Raw genomic sequence first — 19100 nt, 5'->3', positions numbered from 1 at the left:
ACTGATAGAGACAGAGAATGGAACCACGAGGCCACAAACCAAGGAACACCGAGGATCACCAGCAGCCATTAGGGGCCAGAAGAGGCAAGGAGGGGTCCTCCCCTAGAGCCTTCAGAGGGAATGCGGCCCTGCTGACACTGTGGTTTCAGACTCCTGGCCTCCAGAACTGAGAAGGTACACATTCCTGTCATTTCAGGCTATGTTGTTCGTGACACTTGGTCTCAGCAGGCCCAGGTGCTAATACAGTGGTCCCTCTGCTCCAGTCACAGTGCACAGTAGCGGCTGTCCTCTCTGCCTAGAGCTCCTTCCACAGAACTTTCTATGACTCCCTCCTCCCCTCCTGCACCAGGCCTTCCCAGAGACTACCCCTGACCTGAGCACCTATACTACTCATTCCCTCCATCCCTCACCAACTCTCACTCCTATGCTGGATGTGTGTTGTGTTGACTGTCTTTCACCACTGTGGGCCTTGAGGCCTGCAGGCCACTGTGGGGCTCAGTGATCACTGGGTGAATGAATGAATGAACACCAACCCCAGGCCGAAAAATCCAGGTGTGGTGTTTGATGGGGAAACTGAGTTCGGGGCACTAAGTCACCCAAAGACAAACAAGCAGTGCATGGAAGAGTGGTGACCACAGCCCAGGCCTGCGTGCACTGATGCCTGGGCTCTGGGGCCCTCCTCCGCCCAGACCCTCCTGAGGCCAGAACCTGTGACACGGGCGGCATATCTCACAGTCCTCAGATTCACAATAGAATCCCGTCTTGCACTGGCACTGCCGGTTGCTGGTCCTGGTGCAGTTGGCCACCACCTCCTGGTCTGTGTGGAGGGAAAGATGAGGGTCAGTCCCCAGGAATGGGACCCTGCCCAGGTACACACTGGGCAGCTAGCAGGCAAAGCTATGTTCACACTCTGTCACAGTGTACGACGTACCCTCAGCCCCTGTCCCTCTTCAAATACAAGACCAAGAGAAGAAAACAGGTAGATGCATTCCCTACAATCTAGAGTGTTCAAAGAGAAGCTGGTGGGGACCCGTATAATCAGCGGTGTCCTCAGAGAGGCTGGCAGAGCCCCCAACAATTTGGGGAGTTAGAGAGGCTGGTGGGAGCCCATACTATGTCCACAGATAGGTCAGTGGGGAACCCCATAATCTGGTGTGTCTAGAGGTCAGATGGGGCTCCAGCAATCTGGGGTGTCTGAAGAGGCCAGTGGGAGTCCCTGCAATCTGTGGTATCCAGGGAGTGGTCAGTGGGGACCCCTACAATTTGGGGTGTCCTGGGAGAAATCCATATGGGCTCCCACAATCCAGGGTGTCCAGGGTGGCTTGTGGGTGCCCCTGCAATTTAGGCTACAGCATCAACTTCTCACAAACATTTCCAAATCATTCCTTTCATCTTATTTTCCCAAAAAGAAAAGAACCCCAGTGACATGTGCTCTCCATGAGTGAAACACCAGACACAGAGGGGGGCAGGAGGAAGAACCCTGCAGTCTTACCACTCCCAATACCCACGCTGACTACACGGACGTCAGCCTTCCAGAAGGCCCTCCTCTAGGTGTGTCTGTTTGCACACCTGCATATACCCACAAGCAGACACAGGCAGAATCACAGCTCGGATGCATATGTATCCAAAATACTAATATTTTGGATATTCTCCTGTCATAGTAAAGAACAAGACCTGGAAGATAAGTCTTAACTTACTGTGACAGCACAAGACCTGTTCGATCAACAATTCTTAAATTTTAGGGTGCATCTCAAGGAAATTTGATTCAGAAATGAACGATGACTGGTACCATTTTTGTAGAGCTTTTTTGAATAGGTCAGGACGGGATGTGGAAACTTTTCTCAACAGACCTCACATCTGGCGAGAACCTGAGATGCTGGATGTTAAAACAACGCTGGCGTGAATAGATTTATACAGCCGCCCCTGCCAGTCTGCTGTGTTTTCTTTTCCAACAGATTTACAGAACTACATGTGAGCTATAAACAAAAATAAAATGGGGCACACATGCCCACATCCCCAGGTTTGTACCAAGAACATCACCCACAGGCCCACAGCCCCCAACCTATCACAGTCCTCCCTACCTCTGATACTTTGTATGTATTCTCTCAGTACTTGGTATACATTCTCCTGTAGCCTTGCCTTATACAAGATGTGTTTCCTGTCCAGGCTTGTGAGCACAATTTAAATAGGAGCGTACTGCGTGCTATCCTTGGGCGGCTTTGCTGGCTCGACATTATCTGAGATCCACTCGTGTTTCTGCAGGGCGCGGCAATCTATTGCCACTGCTGTGTAGGATGCCATTGTGTGAATTTACACAATTGTTTAAAATTCATTTTTCTTGTCAATGAATGTTGGGGTCGTTTCTGGTGTTACATTATTACAAACTCATTCACAATGCTAACGCAAACAGCATCTTTTTAAAAAATTACATTGTAAAGAAACAATCTAGAAACTATAGAGAGTCAGATGTACTCTGTATATTCACCTCGTATATAGCAACTTTGCTAAACAGTTTTGAAAATCCTAATAATCCATAGTGTGATTTTTTAATCACGTATCATCACGATAAAAACAAAGTATCTCACCATCTCTCCCTCCCCAGACTGAAACCAAACACCGTGGGATGGATACTCTTCTAGCTCAATGGCTATGCACGTCCATCTGTAATAATTTCCTTTGGAGAAAGTCCTACAGGCCTGGTCAAGGCGTGCAGGTTGAAAAGTTAAAGGAAGGGTGGCCCTGCTCAGCCACACACTTACCCTTCTGGCACTGGGTGCACGGTAGGCAGTAGGTCAAGCCACTGGAGTGGGACGTGTAGGTTTCATCCCCGCACACCTCACACTCTCCAACACCATGGTTCTCGCTGCAGGGTTTCCTGACGTACTGGCCTGTGTAGGAGGGGGACATAGAGGTAAGCAGGGCCTGGGCAGCCCAGCTCTGATCAGGTAGGACCCCAAACCTGAGGTCTCTGCCTCAATGGGTCTAGAGAATGAGGGGGTCCCAAGGCACCACACCTACCCCTCAGCCGCCAACCCCCATAGAATATTCTGGCTGCAGCCCTGCCTGAGGTTGCAAAAGCCTATTTATCCATCCACCCGACCTTCACTTGCAGTCTCGTAAGTACCCTGGGGTAGACACACCAGATCTCATGTCTATTTTACAGAGGAGTGATGGAACCCTGATAACGGAAGTGTCTGGTCCAAGGCCCCAGAGCCCTGGACTCTGAACTCAACTCTCAAGAAGTCTGCAAGAACTTGACAAAGCATCACAACAGGTACTGTGGACAGCAGTGATGGCTTGCCCTTCCTTCTGCTACCCGTCTAACTGGGTGCAGAAAGTGAACACCTCTGTGTTGCCACAGGACTGACCACTGAAGCACACCTCACTCGCCCATGTTGATAAAAGAAAACAAAACAAATCATAAATAAATAAATAAACAACACCTAAATGCTTCCGAGACAGCAGATAATATCAAATCACATAAAGAAACAGGACAAGATGGTTTAGTCAAATGACTAAAGTAAAGGGGCAGAAAATCTTCCTGAGAGAGAGATGGTAACTGAACAGCCTGATAAGAAATTTAAAAGGCTTATATATAGAGTCTTCAAAGAAATCAAGAAAGCCCAGATAAAACCCTTGACGAATTCAGGAAAACACTACAAGAACAATGTGAAATATTAAAAAGACAATTAGAAATCATCCAACAACGGCAACTAGAAATCCAGAAGATTAACAATAAAATATCATAAACAGATAACTCAATGGAAGGACAGAGAAGTAGAATTGAAACAACAGAAGAAAGAATTAATGAAATGGGGACAAATCCCTTAATATCAATTTGTTTGAGGAACAATCAGAAAAAAAGAATGGAAAAAAAAAATGAAGAAAGCCTAAGAAGTATGTGGGAACATATGAAGAGGAATAATTTATGAGTAGTAGGAATCCCAGAACAGGAGGACACAAAAAAAGTGCAGAGAGAATTTTTGAAGAATTGCTGGTAGAAAACTTCCCTGATATCATGAAAGATGACAAGGTTTCCATTCAAGAAGCTCAACAAACCCCATATAGGACAGACCCCAAAAGAAAGTCACCAAGACATATCATAATCAATGTTTCCAAGTACAAAAATGAAGAAAGAATTCTGAGAACAGCTCGGGAAAAATGACATACCACCTACAAAGGGAATCCAATAAGACTAAGTTCTGATTTCTCTGGGAAGACCATGCAGACAAGAAGGCAATGGTATGACATACTTAAAACCCTGAATCAAAAGAAATGTTAACCAAGAATCATATACTAAGCAAAATTGTCTTTCAAATATGATGGCAAAATTGGGACATTGATAGATAAACATAAATTCAAGAAATTTGTAAAAACCAGACCATCCTTACAAGAAATATTAAAGGGAGTAAAAAAAAAATTTTTTTTTTTTTCAGATAGAGAACCAACGACAGCAGGCTACAACCTGAGAGGGTAAGCCACGCGACAGCATCACCAAGATGCCAGCCCAGATAGAGAAATCTCAAAAGTAAAATAAAGCTACAGAACTGAAAAGAGGGAATCAGAGATGTCATCTGCAATCAACGACAACTTCAAAACAAAGAGGGGGAATGAATGGCATAGTGACAGCACTTCCATAAGGAGAGGAAGTCAAGGCTATATCTAAAAAATAACAGACTGCTTTAACATAGGATGGTAAAGGTAAAACTCACAGTACCACAAAGAAAATTAACAAACCTACCCACCAAAATAAGAATATCAAAAAGACTCAGTAGATACAAAATCAACAAAAACAAAGGAAATCAAAACGACAATCCATGAACAAAGAGAACTCGTCACAGGAAAGTAAGCAAAACACCGCACACACACAAAAAGCATTAAAAAATGACAGCAGTAAGTTCATAACTATCAACAATCACACTAATTGTAAATGGGTTAAACGTACCATCAAGAGACAGATGGTGACAGAATGGATAAAAAACGAAAAATAGCCCATCAATATCCTGTCCTGTCTATAAGAGGTACTCCTTAGACACAAAAATGTAAAGAAGTTAAAAATCAAAAGATAGAAAAAATATATATATCCAGCAAGTAGTAGACAAAAAAGAGCAACAGTGCCAATATTAATCTCTGATAAAATAGACTTTAAATCAGACTCCATCATAACACAAAAGAGAGGACATTACATAATGAAGACACAACCATAATAAATACTACACACTCAATGACAGAGCACCAAATTACATAAAACAAACCCTAACAACAACAACAAAAAAACAAACCCTAACAGAAATGAAAAGAAAAATAGACAGCTCTACATTAAAGTAGGAGACTTCAGCACACCAGAGCCCTGGTGGCGCAGTGGTTAAGAGATTGGCTGCTAACCAAAAGGTTGCAGTTTGAATCCACCAGCTGCTTCTTGGAAACCCTATGGGGCATTGTACTCTGTCCCGTTGGGTTGCTATGAGTCAGAACTGACTCGAAGTTAACTGGCTTGGTTTTTCTGTTTTGGTTTAACAGACCACTTTCAATGATGGAAAGAACAACTAGAAAGAAACTCAACAAAGATACAGAAGATTTAAATGACACAATCAACCAACCTGACCTCATAGACATATGCAGAGCACTCCACACAACAGCAGCGCAGTACGCATTCTTCTCCAGCGCGCAAGGATCATTCTCTAGATTAGACAACATCCAAGGCCACGAAGCAGACCTCAATAACTTAAAAAATTTCAAAATTAATACAAAGCATCTCAGATTACAATGCTATAAAGTTAGAAATCAAAAACAGGAAGAATAAGGACAAAAATCAAATACTTGGAAATTAAACAACGCCATGCTTATAAATCACTGCGTAATAAACCTAAGCGATGCCATTGCCGTGGAGTAGATTCTGACTTACAGAGAACTGGTAGGAGAATTTAAAAATGGAAAAAAAAAAAAAAACCTAGATTGTAACAAGAATGAAAATAAAACATACTACACCTTTGGGACACAGCAACAGTAGTGCTCATAGACTAACTTACAGCAATAAATGCACACTTGAAAAAAAGAGCCAAAAGGAAGACCTTAACACTACAACATAAACAATTAGGAAAAGAGCAGCAAAAGAAGCCCATAGCCTCCAGGAGAAAGGAATTAATAAAGGATTAGAGGAGAAATAAATGAAACAGAAAAACAATGGAAACAGTCAACAATCTGGAAGCTGGTTCTTTGAAAGGATCAATAAAATTAACAAACCGCTGGCCAAACTGACAAAAGAAAAAAAAGAAGATGCAGATAACCCAAGTAAGAAACGAGATTTGTGACATCACGACAGAAGCAAGTGAAATAAAAAGGATCATAACAGAATGTGACAAAAACTTATTCTCCTACAAATTGAAAAACGTAGAGGAAATGGACAAATTCCTAAAAACACACAGCCCACCTAAACGAACACAAACTAAGATAGAGAATCTCAACAAAAGAAGAAATTGAAGATGTTATTAAGATATATATATATGTATATATATGACCATAAGAAGTCCTTGCCCAGATGGTTTCACTGGAGAATTCCACCAAACATTCAGAGAAGTGTTGAGGCCAGTTCTACTCAAGCTATTCCAGAACATAGAAAAGGAAGGAATACTCCCGAATTCGTTCTGTGAAGCCAGCATAGCCCTGATACCAAGCCAGGCAGGCACCACTAAAAAGAAAATTATAGACCAATATCCCTCATGAACACTGACACAAAAATTGTCAGCAAAATTCTAGCCAATGGACTCCAACAGCATGTCAAGAAACACAGCAAAGATGAGCTGAGCTCAATCACACCCTCCCCGTGAACAGATCCTAAAAACTCCCCTGTGCACAGATGTGGAGAGTTGAGACGACTGCGTGCCAGACTAATTATGTTCCATTCATTCATAAAATGTGGCATGTGTGTAGGTGTGTGTACGCATAGATGTGTGTGTAGGAGAGCGGGGGAGAGTGCGGGGTGGTGAGTGGTGCAGACATGGGTGCTTGTCCTCAAGCAGGAGCCCATGGAGGCACAGTTCATGCATCAAATGTGGCACGCGTGTGAGTGTGTGTGTGTGTGCACACCTGGTGAGTGGTGCAGGTGTGGGTGGTAGGCCCCTGAAACAAGAGTCCCAGGAAGGCCCAGGTTCTTGCATGAATGCATCGTGCATGTGTGTGTAGGTATGTGTGAGAGAGTGTAAGCGGGGGTGCAGATGGTGAGGGGCAGAAGTGTAGGCGTTTGGCTCCTTAAAACAGGAGTCCCATGAAGACGGTGTCATTGATGACATGATGTGTGGCTATTTATGGGTGTGTTTGTGGGTGTGCACAACTGGGTGCTAGAGGTGGTGAGTGGTGCAGAAGTGGGTGGCTGGCCCCCGAACAGGAGCCCTGAGAGGGCCCAGGTTCAGACAGACACGGGGGTGTGTGTATGTGTGTATCTGTGTGTGCACAGCTGTTTGTGTTAGGTACAAGTGGTGGGCCGTGAAGGTACAGGCTGAAGTATGTTGTGTGTGTAGATGTATGTGCAAGTGTGCATGTATATATGTGCATTATAGGTGTATGTGTGTAAATGTGGGGAGGTGTGGTGGTGAACGGTATAGCTGTATGGAGGTTGGCCCCTCAAACAGGACCTCCATGAAGGCTCAGGTGCATGGACAGAATGGGGCGTGTGTGTGTGTGTGTGTGTGTGTGTGTGTGTGTGGTGAGCCATGCAGGTATCCTGGTTGGCCTCTGAACAGGTTCCTGATGAAGGCAGGTGCTGTTGGTGGTGACTGGTCAGTGCGCAACATAGTGAGGGCGGGTGGAATCAGCTCCCTGGGCTTCCTGGCTCCTCATCTGTTTACGGGACTTATTCTCTTTGCAGGGAATGCTTGTGAGGATGAAAGTAAGCCCCTGTGGGTTGGTTGCACGTAGGGTATCTGCAGCCACCTCCCTTTGGAGCTTCCCGTTTTCAAGGGATCCCCCGCATGACAGGGGGGTAGGAGGGAAAGTCCAGGCTAGGAGAGAGCCAAGGCACAGCCCCCCTCTTCTGTCCTCCAGCACCCTGCTGAACATGCCTTGCCCACCCCAAAACAAGAACACCACACACTCTCTGTTCACACAGGTGCATCTCCTAAAGGTGGTGTAGAGGGAGATACCTGCCCAAGGTGGGATGGTGGGTAAGCAGTAGGCGGCTGCCAAGGAGTGGTCACCCTGAGTTAGCCAGCTTCCGCCCACCAGGACAGCTCCAGTTCTTCTCTAAGAACCTGCAGGCTCCCTTCTCCTAGGTTGGAAGTCTGCTCCAGAAGGTTCTGGAAGGCATCTGGAGACTCACCACTCATGCAGTTTCTGCAGCAGATGTTGCCATGTTCATGCTCATCTGGGCCACACTGCATCTTACTGTCCACCGTGATCACCTTCAATTAGGAAAGGGAAATCAGCATTATCAAGAGACGCCCTGTTCCCAAGGGACCACGTTCTCTAGACACACACAGGTCTGAGCAGAGAAAGAGGTGGTGGCTACCCTCGAACAGCGAACCTGGTCCCTCTTGGGGTGGGCGTCATCGAACAGCGAACCTGGTCCCTCTTGGGGCGGGCGTCATTGAGGTAAGTGCACAACAGGAGTTTTCCTTTTCCGATTCTGATCTGTCTGGGCATTGCTTTGGGGAGCACGTTCTTTAGTTTCCAAAAGCATGAGGTTTTGTTGACTACCTTTTTCAAGCCTTTTTGTCTAATCTATTTAGTCAGAGCCGCAGCCAGTATGGTAGTGATCCTTTAGGATGGGGTGAAATTTTATTTTTGTTTCAGGACATAATTTTTTCAAGAGTCGTACATATACTTTGCAAGAAAATATATTTCCTACTGGCTGGGAGCTGGAATCTGAGTCAGTGCAAAAATATCTGTGTGTGTATATATATTGTGTATGTGTATGTATGTGTGTGAACTCACACACAATGAACCCTGTTAATTACATGGTCTCAGTTGTCCATATTGTCACGGACATTTTTAAATTGGTCTGTTTGATCTATTAGTTTTGGGGGTATATTAAAATCTACTAAGTTTGTGGGTTTGTAGATTTCACCATGTATGTGAGTCCGTTTTTGCTTTTCGTATTTTGAGGGTAGATATATGCAATTTTATGATTGTTTTACTAGTACCTTCTCAGCAGTTTGTTGCTTTGATCATTACATAGCACACATCGTTTCCCTACCAATGCTATCTAACTTGAATGCTCTTTTAGCTGATAGTAACAATGTTACTCCTGTTCTCCTTAGGTAAGAATATTCCTGGAATCCATTTTTTCTACTCTTTATTTGCCACCCTTCTCTATCACATGCTTTTAGGCATAGCTCTTAAAAACAACACACACTAGATTTTTGTTTCTAATTCAAGCTGATCATCATCAAAAAGAACATTTCAATATCTAACCTGAAGTACAATGCTGTCAGTGATAGGATAATATCTATATGCCTACAAGGAAGACCAGTTAATAAGACTATTATTCAAAGTTACATGCCAACCCCTAAGGCCAAAGATGAAGCTTTTACTTGCAGGACTGAAAAAGCCGTAGAGATTATGAAACACTTCCTGAATGAAATCATCCCTTGATTCGGGCTTCCTGTCTCCACTGGCAGTGACAATGGGCCCCATTTTGTGGCCTTGGTGGTATAATCAGTGGCAACCACTCTAGACATTAATTAGAATTTATACAAAGCCTTTATACATCAGCCTTCAGTATGGATTACACCTCAACATAAAGAATACAGAAATTCTCACAACTGGACCAATGAGCAACATCATGATAAATGGAGAAAAGATTGAAGTTGTCAAGGATTTCATTTTACTTGGATCCACAATCAACAGCCATGGAAGCAGCAGTCAAGAAATCAAAAGACACATTGCATTGGGCAAATCCGCTGCAAAGGACCTCTTCAAAGTGTTGAAGAGCAAAGATGTCACCCTGAAGACTAAGGTGCACCTGACCCAAGCCATGGTATTTTCAATCACATCATATGCATGTGAAAGCTGGACAATGAATAAGGAAGACCAAAGAAGAGTTGACACCTTTGAATTGTGGTGTTGGTGAAGAATACTGAATATACCACGGACTGCCAAAAGAACGAACAAATATGTCTTGGAAGAAGTGCGGCCAGAATGCTCCTTAGAGGCAAGGATGGCGAGACTGTGTCTTACATACTTTGGACATGTTGTCAGGAGGGATCAGTCCCTGGAGAAGGACATCATGCTTGGCAGAGTACAGGGTCAGCGGAAAAGAGGAAGACTCTCAACAAGGTGGATTGATATAGTGGCTGCAAAATGAGCTCAAGCATAACAACGATTGTAAGGATGGCGCAGGACCGGGCAGTGTTTCGTTCTGTTGTGCATAGGGTCGCTATGATTCGGAACCGACTCGACAGCACCTAACAACAACAACACACAGCCTGGAGAGCCCAGTCCAGCAGTAAAGTAGGACAGGCTAACTAGACTCCAGAGAGACACCTGGCAAAGCTGTGCCAAGAGACCAAGTTGGTATGGACAAAGGCACTGCCTGGGGCCCTGTTGAGAGTTTGGCCTGCATCTAGAGGCAAACTAAAACTTAGTCCATTTGAGCTATTATGGGCGCCCTTTATTACAAAACCACAATATGACCAATGTTGTTGTTGTTAGGGGCCGTCGAGTTGGTTCCAACTCATAGTGACCCTGTGTACCACAGAATAGAACAATCTTTGCTATGCTTGAGCCCATTGTTGCAGCCACTGTGTTAATCCATCTTGTTGAGGGTCTTCCTCTTTTTCACTGACCCTCTACTTAATCAAGCATCATGTCCTTCTCCAGGGACTGATCCTTGCTGACAACATGTCCAAAGTATGTAAGATGCAGTCTCGCCATCCTTGCTCCTAAGGAGCATTCTGGTTGCACTTCCTCCAAGACAGGTTTGTTCGTCCTTTTGGCAGTCCATGGTACATAGAATATTCTTTGCCAACACCACAGTTTAAAGGTGTCAATTCTTCTTCAGTCTTCCTTGTTCATTGTCCAGCTTTCACATGCATATGATGCGATTGAAAATACCATGGCTTAGGTCAGGCGCACCTTAGTCTTCAAGGTGGCATCTTTGCTTTTCAACACTTTAAAGAGGTCCTTTGCAGCAGAGTTACTCAATGCAACCCATCTTTTGATTTCTTCCTTTTTTTTAAAATGAAGGTTTACAGAACCAACTAGCTTCTCATTAAACAGTTAGTACACATATTGTTTTAGGACATTGGTTAACAACCCTACAACACGTCAACACTCTCCCTTCTCAAACTTGGGTTCCCTAGTACCAGCTTTCCTGTTCCCTCCAGTCTTCCAGTCCTTGCCCCAGGGCTGGTGTGTCTCTTCAGTCTCGTTTCCTTTTATGGGCCTGTACAATCATTGGCTGAAGGGCGAGCCTCAGGAGTGACATCATTACTGAGCTGAAAGCGTGTCCAAGGACCATACTCTCTGAATTTCTCCAGTCTATGTCAGGCCAGCAAGTCTGGTCTTTCTTTTCGAGTTAGAATTTTGTTCTACATTTTTCTCCAGCTTTGTCTGGGACTCTTCTTTTGATTTCCGGTCTGCTGCTTCCATGGGTGTTGACTGTGATCCAAGTAAAATGAAATCCTTCACAACTTCAATCTTTTCTCCATTTGTCATGATATTGCTTATTGGTCCAGTTGTGAGGATTTTTGTTTTCTTTTTGTTGAGGTATAATCCTTACTGAAGGCTATGGTCTTGGATCTTCATCAGTAAGTGCTTCAAGTCCTCTTCACTTCAGGAAGCAAGGTTGTGTCATCTGCATGACACAGGTTCTTACTGAGTCTTCCTCCAATCCTGATGCCCCGTTCTTCTTCATCTATTCCAGCTTCTCGGATTATTTGCTCAGCATGCAGACTGAATAGATATGATGAAAGGATACAACCCTGATGCACACCTTTCCTGACTTTAAACCATGCAGTATCTCCCTGTTCTGTCTGAACAGCTGCCTCTTGATCTGTGTACAGGTTCCTCACGAGCACAATTAAGTGTTCTGGAATTGCCATTCTTCACAACGTTACCAATAGTTTGTTATGATCCACATAGTCAAGTGCCTTTGTACAGTCAATAAAACACAGGTAAACATCCTTCTGGTATTCTCTGCTCTCAGCCAGGATCCATCTGACATCAGCAATGATATCCCTGGTTCCACGTCCTCTCCTGAAACCGGCCTGAATTTCTGCCAGTTCCCTGTTGATATACTGCTGCAGCTGCTTTTGAACGATCTGCAGCAAAATTTTGCTTGCATGTGATATTAATGACATTGTTTGATAATTTCTGCATTTGGTTGGATCATCTTTCTTGGGAATAGGCATAAATACAGATCTCCTCCAGCTGATTGGCCAGGTGGCTATCTTCCAAATTTCTTGGCATAGACGAGTGAGCACCTCCAGCACTGCGTCTGTTTGTTGAAACATCTCAGTTGATATTCCATCAATTCCTGGAGCCTTGTTTTCGCCAATGCCTTCAGAGCAGCTTGGACTTCTTCCTTCATTGCCATCAGTTCCTGATCATACGCTACCTCTTGAAATGGTTGAACTTCGACCGGTTCTTTTTGGTGTAATGACTCTGTGTATTCCTTCTATCTTCTTTTGATGCTTCCTGTGTCGTTTAATATTTTCCCCATGGAATCCTTCACTATTGCAACTCGAGTGTTGAATTTTTTCTTCAGTTCTTTCAGCTCGAGAAACGCCGAGCATCTTCTCCCCTTTTGGTTTTCCGTCTCCAGCTCTTTGCACCTGTCATTATAATACTTTGCTTCGTCTTCTCGAGCCGCCCTTTGAAACCTTCTGTTCAGTCCTTTTGCTTCATCATTTCTCCCATTTGACCAATGGAGCTTGCTTTAATGATGACTGGGCTGCCCTCCTCCATGAGGTTGGAGACGTTCAAATTATTAAATACTTGCCGTCCCTTTGGGTGACTCTGTCTTGTCTCCACAGATACGCTCACCTGAGGAGCCCGCCTGAGCCAGAGGTGCCCCTCCGTCTGTTCCAGCCTGGTGATTGGGTCCTTCTCAAGGCATGGAAAACCAACCCCCTTCGGCAGAAGTGGACTAGACCCTTTGAAGTCCTTTTAGCTACACTGTCGCCTGTCAAACTCAATGGACTCGAAGCTTGGATCCACTATGCTCGAGTAAAGAAAACTACCCTGCCAGGTGCCGAGGGACAAACTCGCCAGAACTGTGAGCACTGGACTCGTGAGCCAGGCGAGGACCTTAAGTACCTCTTTTCTCGACACCCTCCTGCATGGGTAAGATCCCCCAAAGGCTCTTAACACTGCTAATAACCTTGACGTCAGTATTCTGTTTCCTGTACCTGTATACTGTACTTGAACAGGTTAGATTGCTGTAGGCCTTTGAATGAGCAGAATCAACCATAAACAGGGTAATGTGGTTATTCGTAGGATTTACCCTATGCGTAAATACTGAAAGGAATTTCAGTATGCTTAATAGGTTGCATGAGGCAGTTGTAAACCACATTGACGGGCTAACACTTGCTGGATTTGTTCACACTCCCCTTCATATGTAGGGCAAGGATTACCCATAATCGCTGCACCTTTCCATCCAATTTACTGGCTAAAAGAAGAGGGGGCATAATTAATAAATAAAAACAAAACCCTAGACAGAGTTCAATACATCACTGTGAGGTCCGACTATCCCACAGCCTGTTGCATACAATGGCATCCTACCCATAATGCCTCAACAGTGGGACAGTGGCCATAATGCAGTACTACCTGGGTGTATGCTCACCAAACATGGACTAAATTCAATACGAACATCTCTTTTAAATGGAACGGCACTAGTACAGTTATGTCAGAAAAACTAGGGTACAGTGTAACTGACCAAAGCATTGTAAAAGCAGCCTACCAATTTCCCCCTACAGCCTGCTGATTAAGACACCAAGGGCTTTATTGCTTGTGTGGCCATTCAGCCTGTAAGGCATGACCAGCTAATCACACCGGCACATGTACGCTGGGCTGGATATGAGCAGGAGGCATACTTTTACTCCCTCTAGAAGAGGTTCTGTATTCCACCAGAAGCATCCATAGGTTTAGAAGCAAAACTGTAGGCATTACTAAGAGTGCTTCGGGAAAAGGCACAGAGGGTGCTACTCCTAAGGCTTGGGGTTGGAAAGAATTATGATGACATTCGAGTCCTGTACCAGTTCATTAAGAACGTATCTCTGTCGTTTGAGACAGTAGCCAATGCCACCACAACTCGATCCAGACTTTGTAGTCTGAAGTAAACTCCACTGAAATTATTTTGTTGTTGTTGTTAGGTGCCATCAAGTCAGTTCTGACTCATAGCGACCCTATACATTTTCTATGGGTGATTCAAATCATGGTCCTATAGAATCGGGTTGCCTTAGGTCTAACGTTATCTTCTTACGGACAGTTTGTATATACATCAATGCCAGCTGTTACTCTTTCGTCAATGCATCTAGACAGACTGAACATGACCAAGAAAAGCTGAGTTCAGTAGTCAGACAACTACAATGAAATGCGTTTGTGTCCTGATTTTAGTCGGCTGACATCACGGTTACCCAACCTAGAATGGTTAAAATCATTGGTCACTTTTATAGTGTTAATAATGGTCGTAGATATATGCTCCTGCTACCATGTATGATGTATCCCTGCCTGCATGTCCTGGCTAAAAAGGCTTTCTGTTCCACCCTATGTCCAATGTTTACCCCCTCCCAGAGAACATGGCAAACGATTCCGAGCTGAGGCTATAGTTCAGAATGGACACTGGTCCTAAATGACCAATGTCCAAAATAAGAAAGTGAGGAAATAATATAGAGATCCCCGGGGTGCAGAAAATTCCACTGCAGCTTGCTTGGCTGGTCTCGGCATTTTGCAACATGCCATGGCTTGGCCAGCCTCACCATTTTTGCTTTGAAGTTGCAATGCCTTTGCTCGGCCTGCCCTGTGGAAGTTCTGGTGCCTGCGTGGCACGATTAAGAATGTTGCTGATGCAACTTGTGTGACCTCCCTACTTGTAAACCCCTCAAAAATAACTTTTTTCGCCTGGACCTCTCGAAGCAGTCTTGGTGGCAACAGCTCTGATTGCTTACCTTCCTTTGTGCAATGAAATAAAGGCACCTTTACACTCTCCCACCCCGGTCTCTCTGTTTCTCAGCCAATACAAGCCACACCAAGCAAAAATGGGGTTTCCATCCGGTAATAAGGTAACAAGGTCACACTTACCGGTGCCGTGAGCAGCAGCAGTAGCAGCAGCGTGCGCATGGCGGGGCGGCCAGGCGAATGATGGGGCAGCCAGTGGAAGGGTGGCCCAGACCGCAACGGGGGGTTGTACCACCAGGGCAGGACGTTACGCAGCTCTGCCACGCAGTGGTCACGTATCCGCCGTGCTGCCAGACCTACTCCCACTCCCGCTACCTTACTTCCAGGAAGTGAAGGCAAGGAAGCCAGTCTCTTCCTTTGAGAATATCCTGGCACTTCACAATGGCAGGACCGGAAGCACCAAACATGGGTATTTCTAAACCCTCCCTGCTCTTTGGTGGCTCCCAGCCCAGGCTTTCTTCCCTCCAAGCCCCAGTCCCCACCACACTTTCTCCTGTCTCGTCCCTTCCTGGATGAATCAGCACACCAGGGCGTTTTCTTGTTAGCCAATTATAGGCGATGATTTCTTCACTCAACACAAAACCACAACCATGAGAATATAGGCTCGGAGTTTTCCATCCTCAAACGGGGGTCCCTGCCAGACCTGGCCTGCTGGCTTCTGCTCTGGCTTCCAGCGGCAGCTCCCCAGCCCCCAGTGAACTCTGCCACTTGCTTTCCTGGCTGTAAAGGGCTTGGCAAGCTCTACGGGTGAGGGGACCCCAGGTCAGTCTCAGCTCTCAGGTGCCCAGACCAGAGATGCTCTATCTTGAGGCTCCAGGCTGCAGGGGATGTGGGGTGACCAGAAGGCAGGGGTCAGAGAGCCCATAGAGCCAGGGCTGTAGCCCCTTTATCCCTACAGATGAGTTTGTTCAATGAGAATATTGTCTTTTGAAAAGCAGGGGTTAACGTGGTCATGATGTGGTTGTCCCTCCACCTGTCTGTCACTGCATTCCACTACGGTGTTGCTGAGATGCTAGAAGCCGTGCCACCAGTATTTCAAATAGCAGCAGGGCCGTCCGTGGTGGACAGTTTTCAGTGGAGCTTCTAGACTAATATTAGGAAGGCCTGGCGATCTACTTCTGAAAATCAGCCAAAGAAAACCTTGTAGATCACAACACAGCATTGCCTGACTCCCTTGCTTTGGACACATTATCAGGAGGGATCAATTCCTGGAGGAGAACATCGTGTTGGATGAAGCAGAGGGTCAGCGTGGGCATGGGAGACCCTCAATGAGATGGATTGGCACAATACCCACAATGGTGGACTCAAACATACTGGTGGTCATGAAGATGGCCCAGGACCGAGCAAGATTTTGGTCTTTTGTAGATAAGGACGACCCGAGTCAGAGCCAACTGGACAACACTTTTATCTCTATCTAATGTGGTTGTCAGATTGGCACATGAAAGCATGGCCCCATATGACATGTGTCCTGGGCTTCTCCACCATCTCACTCTGTCAGGACCAGTTTACCGATGAGGAGTGGCTCTGGGGGTTGGGATGGTCCTTGCCTACACATCAGGCATGGTGGCTGCCCACAGGTTCCTCAAGCCAGTGCACGGAGAGCCCTTCTTGAGTGCATCCACCAAGTATACCATCCGTGCCTGCCCTGGTGCTGGGTGGAAACCTCAGGTTCTGCTCGGCGAGACTTGTCTCAGCCAATGCACGAGAGACCGAGGCGGGAGAGTGGAAAGGCACCTTTATTTCATTTTGCAAAGAAAGGAAACAGTTGGGGCTGCTGCCCTCAAGAATGATCAGCAAAGGCGAGGGGAAAGTTACTTTTAAGGGGTTTACAAGTAGGAAGTTCATACAAGTTACATCAGCAACATCCTTAGTCGTACTAAATAAGGAAAAAAAAATCGAAACCACTGCCACAGAGTCGATTTTAACTCATAGCGACCCTATATGACAGAGTAGAACTGCCCCATAGAGTTTCCAAGGATTGCCTGGTGGATTTGAACTGCCGACGTTTTGGTTAGCAGCCGTAGCTCTTAACCACTGAGCCACCAGGGTTTCCTTAATCATACCATGTAGGCGCCATGGGGTTTACATATAACTTCATGCATCGTGTGTTGAGAAAATGGCAGCTAAACTCCACCAGGAGGCAAAGAAGTTACTATGTATGAGGTACTTTAATAAGCCGAAAGGTCATCCTGAATGTCAACATGGCACCTAAGCCGATTTCAGCCAGTTTCTTCCAGTTTTGGACAGTAGCCAAGGAGAGGGGAACCAGGATTTGAATATAAAGCTACAGAGTGCACCAAGCAAGCTGCTTGAGTCAGTGGAATTTTCCAAAGCCTGGGGACCTCTGCCTTAGCCCCATGGCACCGCAGAGCTCTGTTGCTCTGGGCACCTACCACCCACAGTGGCCCCAAGGGCTGGAGACAGGGGGAAGTCCTTCCTCTCACCCACAGCCGCCTGGGTATTGTCTGTCCCTAGAAAGCTTCTGCAAGTCTCCTGGCCACAACTGCCTTCTCTCCCAGCGGTCCTGGGCCAGCAGTGCCATGCCCTGTGCAGAGGTGACATGGGTCTGGTCACAGGGTTGCTGATGAGACAGAGCAGGGGCCCCCCGAGTCCAGTGGGGGATGAGAGCATACCTCACTATCTGCTCTGACAGGGGCTTCTCAGAGCTGAGCTGTACCAGCACTGGCATTGGCCATCACTGCTTCTCAAAGTTGATCTTTTATTTTCAAGAGCACATTTCAAATCAGAAAGAGGGAAACAATAAAAAGGTTTGTATTCAAGCACAGAAAAGTGCCTCTGAGAACCACACAGTGTCTCAAGTGGGGCTTGCAGGAAACCTCAGGGTGCTGGGAGGCAGCGGGAGTCGGGGGGTGGACTTAGCGCTTAGGGGAGGGTCTGACCTTGCTGGTGGGGAGAGCCCCTAGGGTGGGGAGGGCCAGAAACAGGGAACAAGCATATCCTCAGCTGAGTTAGAAGGGGGTCCAAAGCCTCCAGCCTGGAGTGAAGGCTTTTTGCCTTTGCTAGGCCCCAGGCCACAGGAAATGACTTGCAGAAAATCTGTCCCCAGGCAGTCAGGCCAGGGGATGGGACCCTGGCCCCCACAGCAAGCCTGGCTCTGCCTGGGCTCAGCTTCCAATAGCTGGGCTGGCACCTGTTTCCTTCTCTGTAACAGACCCCAAAGCCCCCAACCTGTCCTCCACCCCCATGTCGCCCTGGGCACCCAGGTGATGGGATGCCAAGCCCCAAAAAGGGTGATAGGATGGCAGTGGCAATATTAGCAAGAGGTTCCAATGTCCTGGGGCACTTGGGATTCCCCAGGAATTGTGCTAAGGGTGTGCTCTCCCCCATCCCCTACCCCTGTTCTGAGGCCCTCATGGAAGCAACTAGGTGATTGGGAGGGCTGGCCTCCAGGGGTGTAGACACAAAAGGGCCCCCTGGGCACCTACCTAGTTGTATTCAGCTGTGAGGACAATCACTTTTAGATAATTACACATCACTTCCAGGAATTCAAGTGTCCAGGAGTCCACACGCCTACCTGGTACATGGCCCGGGGGCTGTCCTGGCTCGGGCCACCTGTGGCAAATCAAGTGTTCCCCACACCCCAGCAAGGATCGAGGGGAATAGGGCCCGGGCATCTGAAGACATTGGGCACTGGACTTTCCTCACCCTCCACGTACCATCGGAGCCGGAGCTGGGCCGTGGAGCAGGGAGGGCTGCCTAGGGCCCGAAGAGGGTAGTTGTCACATCCCTCCAGAAGCCACTAGGGCCCATCTCGAAGACGAGAAGGAATGAGCACTGAAGTAGACTTTCCTTCTGTAGTGGAGCACGTACTGAGTGCCCACTGCATGCCAGGGCTGCTCTCATAACTTTGCAAGAAGAGCTCATCCCTGGGGGCTCCGCGCCGCCTGGGGTCTCCATGCCAGACAAGGCAGGATCTTGGGATGGAGGCCCTGTGTCCTCTGGCCAGTGAAGAGGCTGAGCCCTGG

The 19100-nt window shown here is 46.4% G+C and overlaps 1 protein-coding gene across 5 annotated transcripts in view; it reads right to left on the bottom strand.

The window, feature by feature from the left end:
• LOC126081180 (tumor necrosis factor receptor superfamily member 26-like) overlaps positions 1 to 15519 on the bottom strand; it is a 30915-nt gene extending 15396 nt beyond the window's left edge. The window contains exons 1-4 of one of the 5 annotated variants that reach the window (XM_049892805.1): positions 15238 to 15519; positions 8315 to 8396; positions 2760 to 2888; positions 709 to 817 (exon numbers count right to left, since the gene is read on the bottom strand). In XM_049892805.1, coding sequence (XP_049748762.1) covers positions 709 to 817; positions 2760 to 2888; positions 8315 to 8396; positions 15238 to 15276 — 359 coding nt within the window. In that variant the 5' untranslated portion in view covers positions 15277 to 15519. The remainder of the gene's footprint in view (positions 1 to 708; positions 818 to 2759; positions 2889 to 8314; positions 8397 to 15237) is intronic. The other 4 variants (XM_049892804.1, XM_049892803.1, XM_049892802.1 and 1 more) reach the window with 4 other exon arrangements.
• Between the last annotated feature and the right edge of the window lie 3581 nt (positions 15520 to 19100).

This window comes from Elephas maximus, chromosome 7, assembly GCF_024166365.1.
Source record: "Elephas maximus indicus isolate mEleMax1 chromosome 7, mEleMax1 primary haplotype, whole genome shotgun sequence".
Taxonomy (NCBI): domain Eukaryota; kingdom Metazoa; phylum Chordata; class Mammalia; order Proboscidea; family Elephantidae; genus Elephas; species Elephas maximus.
This window is presented reverse-complemented; position numbering and strand designations above follow the sequence as displayed.